Source organism: Penaeus chinensis, chromosome 22, assembly GCF_019202785.1.
Source record: "Penaeus chinensis breed Huanghai No. 1 chromosome 22, ASM1920278v2, whole genome shotgun sequence".
Taxonomy (NCBI): Eukaryota; Metazoa; Arthropoda; class Malacostraca; order Decapoda; family Penaeidae; genus Penaeus; species Penaeus chinensis.
Window position 1 is genome coordinate 28310785 of NC_061840.1, and position 10000 is coordinate 28320784.

The 10000-nt window shown below is 43.0% G+C and overlaps 1 protein-coding gene across 7 annotated transcripts in view; it reads left to right on the forward strand.

The window, feature by feature from the left end:
- The window catches only part of LOC125037220 (trithorax group protein osa-like), a 32194-nt gene extending 22886 nt beyond the window's left edge, over positions 1–9308 (forward strand). For all 7 annotated transcript variants that reach the window (XM_047630273.1, XM_047630274.1, XM_047630275.1 and 4 more), the window contains 3 exons: positions 809–958; positions 1250–1392; positions 1970–9308. In XM_047630273.1, the coding sequence (XP_047486229.1) occupies positions 809–958; positions 1250–1392; positions 1970–4492 (2816 nt within the window). In that variant the 3' untranslated portion in view covers positions 4493–9308. The remainder of the gene's footprint in view (positions 1–808; positions 959–1249; positions 1393–1969) is intronic.
- The last annotated feature ends 692 nt before the right edge of the window (positions 9309–10000 follow it).

The following is a 10000-nucleotide window of genomic DNA, read 5'->3' on the forward strand; positions in this document are numbered from 1 at the left end:
TTTTTTGTGTATAATAAGGTGTATATTTGTGTTGTTTAGTGGATGGTTGTTTTTGTGTGTACCATGCATCTCCCTCTCTCTCTCTCTCTCTCTCTCTCTCTCTCTCTCTCTCTCTCTCTCTCTCTCTCTCTCTCTCTCTCTCTCTCTCTCTCTCTCTCTCACTCTCTCACTCTCTCACTCTCTCACTCTCTCTCTCTCTCTCTCTCTCTCTCTCTCTCTCTCTCTCTCTCTCTCTCACTCTCTCACTCTCTCTCTCTCTCTCTCTCTCTCTCTCTCTCTCTCTCTCTCTCTCTCTCTCTCTCACTCTCTCACTCTCTCTCTCTCTCTCTCTCTCTCTCTCTCTCTCTCTCTCTCTCTCTCTCTCTCTCTCTCTCTCTCTCTCTCTCTCTCTCACTCTCTCACTCTCTCACTCTCTCTCTCTCTCTCTCTCTCTCTCTCTCTCTCTCTCTCTCTCTCTCTTGATTATTTATCTTTTGTTTGTCTGTATGTAAGTACATTTGGATGATATGTATTCTGGTGTGTGTTAGTATGTGTGTATGTGTTCTTTGGCTCATATATCTTTACTTAAATGTGTGAATGACAGTTTATATTCCATGACTGTATGTTTGTGCATCAGCTTGTGTATGTGAATCTGAATAGAGAATTGTATGGAGCTTGAAGCAGCTTTAACGAAAAGCAAATCAGCTTAGTAGGATAATGCAGAAGTACCAATTTTACAAATAGCCATATGAATAGATTATTTTATGATAAGTGTCACTTTTTTGGTGGAAAATTTAGAGATGACTAACCTTTGATTCACCCATTACAGGGAAATGCTTATACCTGTCTGGCCTGATCCCCGAGCCACTTACTTCCGAGGATGACTTCCGATTACTGGAACATGGAATCGGCTTTACCAACATTGTTGCTCGTACAACAAGGGGCTCGGCAGATCTTACACGCAAGGAAATTAAAGAAGGTATGTTGTTTTTTTTTTTTTTTTTTTTTTTTTTTTGGGGGGGGGGGGTGATTGTTATATGAAATACATGGTATATCATTTAGGTTTATGTGTATATATGTTTTCTTGTGTATTTGGCATATGTGGAAATAAGATTTTTTTTTTTCATTTTAGAGGGACTTGTTTATTTCATTCATCTTGATATTTCACTTGGGTTAGGGTATTTAAATTATTTATTTATTTATTTTACTTGTGTGGAAGCAAGAATTAATAATTACTCTTTCTCTCTCTCTCCCTAATAATGTACTACAGGTGGACAGATATTATTGTCAAAATTGCAGCAGTTCCAGCCAAGAATTGCAGTCTTCAATGGTAAAGGCATTTATGAAATCTTTTCTGGGAAAAAGGAGTTCACCTTTGGCAGACAACCAGAAAAGATTGAGGGAACACGCACAGTAAGTCGCTCCGGCCTCAGTACATTCCTAAATACCACAGACTGATATTTTTCTCTTGGAATTAGCTCGGAAGGTTATTTTGGTTATGTGCACGATGAAGTGCTTGTTAAAACATTTGCGTTCCTTCCCTTTAGTTGGTTAAAGTAATGTTGGTTTCTGATTTATGGGATGAAATCATTCAGTAATTTGTTTGCAAGGAATGATGTGCTAATTCTTCAAATGGAAAAACTTCTGCTATTTCCCAAAATATCAGTAAAATTATTTTATGATAAAAAGATGTTTGTGCAAGAAAGTGACATTATCTACATTATTAACAAATAAGTATATGAATACACAAACACATACACACACACACACGCACACATATATATAAATCAAAAATACATATATATCTTGTTAGGTAGTTAGTTCTTTTAAATCTCTCTATAGTGTAGGTTGTGTTTTAAATGTGTTAAAGTAACTGTAAAATTTCATGGTAAGGTCTAGGCATTAGTACATAACAAATTGTAAAAGTGCATATTTTTAACTTATAAATTTTATGTCTGACTAGAATACTGAACCCCTTTTTCTTTTTCAGCATGTATGGGTGATGCCCTCGTCCTCGGCTCGATGTGCTCAGCTGCCCAGAGCCCTTGACAAGGTCCCGTTCTACACTGCTCTGAGGAAGTTCCGCGACTTCATCAAAGGAACCCTAGACGAGCTGAACGAGGAGGAGATTACCTTTGTGAACGTGAAAGCAAAGTCTTACAAAATGGAACATAGTGAGAAGCAGGAACATGGGTGTGAGGGGCAGCCCGGGGAGGTCTGTCCCACGTCTGACCCATTGAGCTCACCCATAGACGGAGACAGCATGTTGACCATCAAGGAGGAGCCTGACGTTTCCACCAAGCTTGAGGGTGACGTGGATGAGGACGAAATTAGTAAAAACATGCCCAAGACGCTCTTCAACCTGAATGGGATGACCAGAGAGCAGTTAGACTGTATGGACTGTCCCACAATACCCATCAGGAAAAAGCGTGGAAGGCCTAAGAAGACCCCAGATGATCCTAATGCTCCACCCCGTCCTCGGCCACGTCCGATGAACATGGATCCACTGCTGTTCAATGGTGAGGAGCCCATCAAGAAGAAGAGAGGGAGGCCGAAGAAGGTCCTGGAGGATGGGACGATACCCCCTCCCAAGCGACCAGGTCGAAAGCCGAAGGCGCTCAAGGAAATGCTTGCTGCTCAACAGCCGCCGCTTCCGCATTTACAGCAGCATCCCCAGCACCCACAGCCCCATCAGCCACATCAGCCCCATCAGCCGCATCAGCCCCATCAGCCGCATCAGCCCCATCAACCACATCAGCAACACCAGCCACAACCACATCCACAACACCAGCAACACCCACAACACCAACAACTAAGTCAGCAGCAACAACTAAGTCAACAGCAACAATTAAGTCAACAACAATCACTAAGTCAACAACAGCCTCCACAACCAGTGGGGATGACGCATATGAATGGCATGATGTCCCCAACGGGCTTTAGTCCCAACCCAGGTGCTCAGACTTTCTCTCCCCAGTATGGAGGCCACACCCCAGTGCATGGCGGAGGGAGCCTCACCCCCAACCACAATACTGGCAATCAGACCCCAGGTCACACTGCAGCCATGTTACCAAGAGGGCCTACACCCCAGCAGCAGTTTGGCCAGTCACCTGGTTACTCCCCTGGTCCAGTGAGCAGTCAGCTCCAGCAGCAGCAACAGAGTCAGCAGCAGCACAGAGCAACACCTTACAGCCAAGCTGACACACCATCAGAACTCAAGGTGGAAGAAGAACACCATTTAGGTCTGTCTTCTCCTCCTGGATCACCACTGATGGCCCAGCCGGATTTCGAGCCTCCTAGCAGTATGCCAGAAGGAGACATGTCTATTGGTGCTTCAGACACACAGAGCTCAACAGCCCTAACCCCAGGTCATCAGGAGGACGGGAAGACGTCTGTACCATTAAACTCTAGGGACCAGCCTCAGCTCACGCCAACTATGCCTGGCCAGTTCTCAAACCCTACAACCCCTGTTGATGGCAGTTCTTACCAGAACTACCCTTCTTATCCTTCCAATGCATCACATTCACCATCGATGGTCAAGCCTGCAGTACATCCTGGACAGTCTCCAACCTTGGTGAATAAGGGAGATATAGCGTCAAAGAGCTTGTCGGGCCTGGAGTCATTAGTGGACCAGATACCAAGCTTAAATGAGCATGAGACAAGCAGCCAACATTCTGCTCACTCTAACTCTGCCCCTTGTTCCAACCCAACCACTCCTGGCCCTCCTGCGGGGTCCGCCCCGTTCAGTCCTGGCCATGTTCCGCCCACCTCCTCTTATCAGAGCTACCCAGGGGTCAGCAGCTCAGGAGCTTCAGCATACTCCACCTCTCACTATGGCTCCCCACAGTCCTCACACCCATACTCCCCACACTACAGCTCCAACAGTACAAACCTCAGTACAAATTTCAGTGTGAGCTCACTGGCCAATAGCAGCATTAGTACGACTATGTCTTATAGCAGTGCTTATGATCTGGGGTCACCGCAAGCGTCGACCAGCTCATTTAGTGTGTCATCGTTGACGAGCAGTGCCCCTGCCCCCTCACCCTCCATGTACAGCCAGTCCTATTCTCCTGCTCCTCCAACTGCTCCTGGGCCACCACCTTCTCACTCATCATACCCAGATATTATGAGCCCCTCCATGTTGGCTCCCACTCCTCCCATGGGCTCATCATTTATGGGATCCCCCAGTTTGATGAGTTCACCCACACCAATGAGCTCAAGTATGGGTAGCTCCTCAATGGGACCCATGGGTGCTCTACACTCCTCTATGGGAATGGCAGGGTCACAGCTACCATACCCATATTCACAATATAGTGAAGCTGCCCCTGGATACCCCCCTCCTGGGCACTCCACGTTCCCGTACCCTCCCACAGCTCCTGGGTTCCATGTTCCCTCCCCCCGCTTCCCCTACCCGTCCCCCTACGCTAACTCCCCCTATACTCAAGGCTACTCCCAGAATGCCGTGCTGGAGCGCATCAAGCAGACCAGTATGGGTATGGGCTTTGGGGGATTTTAAGGTGCAAGGATAGTAAGAATAGAAGTACTCTGGTGTAGTGTACTAGCCGTGTAAAGGAAATAGGTCTCACTGTTTCCCATGCTCACTGTATTGTCTCAGTGTCAGTTCCTTGTTTTAGCTTTTTTATATATTTGTTACCCTAGAGCACCTGGTAAGCTCCACTTCCATCTCCTCACTGTCAAGTGATAAAGTGAAGGAGGTTGTGGTACTTGAAAGACTTATTGTATGTAAACTGTTCTCTGTGTGTGGAGAAGGGAGTGTTTGCTAAATATGACAGGGTAATAATAATTGCTAAGCATTGTGATGCACTACAGCAGCACTCCTCCCCTCAGTGAACAGTGTCGACTGTTGCATCACCATTCCTGCGTTGTGCACCAATAATGGCCAGTGATCTCATGAGCCGTGTAACAGGCCGACTGACCCAGCCGCTTTGGGGCAGTTATCATCATAACTAACAAACGCTAGGTACCACCTGCTTGGATGGTCCCAACCACCTGCCAGGAAACGGTAGTCCCACTGCACTAGTAAATCAGGGGACAAAAATAAAATAAAGTCCTTTGTAACAGTGAACCTGGGGACAAAGTCCTCCACAACAGTGAATTAGGGCTAAAAAGTCCTATTGAAAGTGAACTAAAAACTGGAAGGTCCTGCCAGAAGTGAACTGAGCTTACCCCACGTGAAATATCTTGACAAACTTATGTCCCAGACAGAAACTTGTGATGTGGAGATGTGTGTGTGTGGAAGTGAAAGAGGAATTACATTTGGTTTCCGTGAGATTAAGAAAAAAATCATAGGTTTTGGCACCCAGTCCAGGAGGCTTGTGAAGAAGTTTATGTGTGAGACAGTTCCTTCCAACAGATAATGTAAAGTAGCATTAAGAAGCCAGACCCTTTTGTATGGAGAGCACAATACTCTTTTGGTGCAATATAGTCATCAATCACTCATGCGCACAGTGTTGACAGATGTTTTTGAGGATATTAACACACTTGTTTATATCTACCACCCATATTTGCAGTTTAATGATTTGTAGTGACAACCTCCCACCTTAAAACAAAATTATCACAGACTATCTAATACAGTTTGTGAAGCCATGAATTTTCTCAAGGGTACTTTCTACTTCACAGTAAGCTCATGTTAAGAATCTCATTATACTAGTTTCAGTGACCTCTGATTGCTCAGATATACTATTTGACTGTGTTGAATTACTTTGATATTGACAAATAATGTGTAACATTGTAAAGGCCATGGCTTTGCATCTGGCGTCTGTATCCAATTATTGATTGATACGTAACTCTTGTATCCAACTGTTTGAAACCTGGTGTCTGCCCACAAGCAGTAGACAGTCAGGGTTGTGGTGCCCAGCTGTGTTCCAAGCATCATATAGCAGTAGAAATTGGTTATGACCCTTGATAATAAGGTGAACTTCATTCATCCAGTGACAAATAATTTGCTGTGGACAAATGTAAAACTTGATTTCCACAATGCTCATAAATTTTTATTAGGAGTGCATACTATTTATTTAAAAAGACAAAAAAGTGAAAAGTCAAATGTCTATTGGAAAGTATATATGAGAACTAGTGTAACCAAGTTTTGCTATTTGATGAAGGTGTATGTCAGCACAGTCTTAAAGCTGAGTAGATGTAGGTAGTGTGTCAGGAAGGGAGGATCTTGGTAGGCCATCACTTGCAGACTATGATTTTTAAAACCATTTCAAGCCAGAGTTATGAAGCAAAGCAATCACTCATCACTGTGGTAGTCTTTTTTGTGATATATTAGCGAGTCCAGTCTAGTTCAAAAGTGTCAGTGTTTCTCATCACTCGGATAGTTTGCAGGATTTCAATCCGGATATAACAATACAGTTAGAGCTTAATAAATCACCAGTCCATTTGATTTCTTTTTTGTTTTGTTTTTGTTTTTGATACAATAATAGTTTCAGCAGGGATGTGGATGGTTGTACTGTGAGTATATTATAGAAAGGGTGGGTTAATGTGAATAATTAATGTTATTTTGGGGTGGGTTGTTGTGGGTCATTTTTGGGTGGAATGGTTGTAATAAATGTTGGTTGTATGTATGGTCTTTGTTATCTACAAGAGTATATATTGTTAGATGTTTCATTGGTTACATAAACTAACCAGTTTGTAAGTCTGTACTGTAATTTTTTTAGGGAAAGCCAGACTATTGTATACATAATGTAATGTATAGATTTATTTATTATTTTTTCCATTTTTTAGATTTAACTTCAGTGAACAAAGGAATATTCGTCATACAAATACTTTTACAATAGAGTTTTTAAAGCATTTTTTGCCATTTTCATCTGTATGTTGTTAAGAGATTGTAAATGTTTGCATCATTAAGGTTTTTTAATGTAGCAGTTTACAGACCGTGCTGACATAATTTCACAGTTTACCAGGAGTTTACCTGTAGCTCAATACTGGAAATAAAAAATAAAAAAAAAGAAAGAAGAAAGCAAAAACTAAAAGAATAAGTACTGGTGCAGCTCAGGCAGCTAAGTAACCTTTAAATCCATTTCCTTCAGACTGCCAGCTGAACACTCACGTGGCTGGCGCTCGAGAGAGTTCTGCCCCTTGTTAGTATTGGCTCCCTTGAATCCTAAGAGTTTGCTTTATCGTTTCCATGACCCTGACAGACATATCACACCACCTGCTTGATGGCAAACATAATAACTGTTTGTAGGAGAAATTAAAATCAAAACGATTGTAATCTATGCAAGTTATAATGTTTTGGCATAAATGTTTCGCCTCAATGAACGTGTAAAATTCAATAGCTCATCCACACTTCAGATCATAATGACCGTAAATACATTTTTCAGCTGTGGCTCCATTTTTTAAAAGGATTATCATTTCATTTTTTACATATGTTTTATTTTTCATTTTTATCTTTCTTTTCTTGATTAATTAACTTACTAAGCAATAAGAAGAGAGAATATGTAGTAGTGTGCATACTTTAGTGTTGACAACTCCTGTAGGTGTGGTTGGTGTGCATGGGTGGTGGCGCAGGGTGCCCGCGGAGGCCGTCCCACCACCCCTTCTTAATGATCCCACGGCTACCAGGTACCATGTCTGCAACTTGTCCACCACCACAGGTACTGCTTCTGAATGGTAGTTGTGTGCACAGGCTGCCACTGGTGCACTAGTATGACTGTGATACTCTGTGTGTTCGTTCGGGTGTGCCATGCGCATGGTGGTTGGTGTAAGGTTTGTGTCCCGGGGTACCGCGGGAAGGGTCGGCTGGGCCGCACGATCTCATTGTTAATGTGTTGTCCCCCCGTGGCTCCAGGCCCCTCCCCCCCACCCCCTCCCAGTCTTTCCCGTGGCGCCTGTGGTGGTGGTGGTACTGGTGGTGAGCCAGCGTTGGTGATGACAGTGGTGGCTGTGGAGTTGCAGCATCACCACTAGCACTCATGGACAATTCACTCCCCCTCCCCCTCCCCCTCCCCCCTCCTCCACTCCAGCTAGCGGTCTCACCCAACCTCTCCCAGTACCTAACGTGTCTTGTTCCAGTCTTTTCTATATTAGAAATGTTCTTGTGTTACTATTAATGTGCATTATTTATTCTCACTTATTATTATTATTTTTTATTTGTTATACACTTTTAGATAGTGTAGCTATGTTTCTCACCCTCGGCTAGGGCCGGGGGTGCAGGCGCTGTCGCTGGTGACGTGTGTGGCACCGTATTCCATCCATGACTAGTTTACCTCACGTTCCTCTCCGTATTTATAGCTTATATTTTGAGAGCATTTTGTGTGTACATAGCTTTTCTCCATCTTCTAATGCAACTCCCTCGGAAAGAAGAGCTGAATCTCACTCTCCCCAAAGCCTCAAGCCCCCACCCCCCCCACCCCACCCCCACCCCTTCCTTGAACGGCTTCCCATGACCATAGGCTCGTGGCCGGCTTCTTCACACTCCGCTAAATAGACTTTTTTTTTTAATGTATAAAGTGACAACAGTAGGTTTAGGCTTCGACCTGGGTGGTATTCTCAGCTGTCCAGGACTTAATGAAGAGTTTTTTACCAGCCTGTGTTAGATGTCAGTGCAGTTTTCAGTTTCTGTATGATGAGAAAAATGAGGATAGTCGCGTGTTGCTCTGAAGGTAGGCAGGTATCCATGTGGGTAGAGTACGTAAATAAGTTTTGTAATTTATACCAGATGTTTCATATATTTTTAAAATATTTATTGCCGTTACTGCACTTTTTCCGTTATGGGCACGGAAGGTCTCTCTGCTTCTCGCTGTTGAGCTTTAATGAATCCATTGTTGCAGCCTGAGAGGCGTGGGCGGGAGGCCAGCGAGGCGTCCCCCCCACGCCCGCATCCCCATGCCCATGTACAACCCACACTGTCACAAGCAGGTTGCCACATCTGTTGCCTACCTGCCTGCCAGCAGTATGGCAACCTTATGCCCTGGGATGCTATATTAAGTACTCAGTTCTTTTGGTATTGTTTTAAATACCAGGTGTGTCAATAGTGAGCATTGTTAACATTGTGGGCATGGGGGTGCAGCTGATGCGTGACCAGTGGTGTGGGTGAGACGTGCAGGCCCACTGCGTGTGTGGAGTGGGTCACCCTCACCCCAGCAGGTCACCTCATCCCTCACTCATCGCTCCGGGCCGGTGCCCTTCACCCCCCTGGGCAGCCATCCCCTCCACTCCCCCCCTCTCGCAACTGATACCTGTGTTTTTATTTGAACGAGTCTGTACAGTTCTTGTGTAATGACTAGAAATATTACTGAGGATAATGAAATAATATACATGTGTTGTGATTTCTCAAACAAAATAAATAGTGTGAATTGTGTTCCTAATGACTGCTCTTATTTCTCCCTTTTGGAAGTATTTGCTATTGATTGGAATTCACTTTGGATGCATAAGATACAAATCAGTTAGGATTATTTCATCAAATCTAATTTGGAGTTTTGGGAAACAAATAATTTGAATCTCAGACTGCAAGCATACAAGCAAGCATAATATATTGAGAACTATATCCAGTGTAAAGCTATGCTTATTACTAAGGCCTGAAATAATGAAAACCAAAGTTACACAACTATGGATAAACCAGAAGGAAATCCATAAGGCTACAATTAGCTATTTATATTCTTTCAAAGTTAAGCTAGTAACTAAAGAATGGTTGCCAATCGAAAACCTCAATCTCGGCTATGGAACAAAAGAGGCTGTTAAGCAGATATACATATTTATGAAGATAAATTGTGAAGTGCAATATAATCTGCAATAACACAGCCACATGTCTTTCTGTCGGCATTGACAAATAATACTAATATTCCAACAAATGAAATGATATCACATATGAATATATATATATATATATATATATATATATATATATATATATATATACATATATATATATATATATATATATATATATATATATATATATATATATATATATACAAGAAAATCCAATGTCTTACATTTATTGACTGATATAACTCATCCATAGTACTAACGATATGAATTTGAAAAATCCAAACTTAGA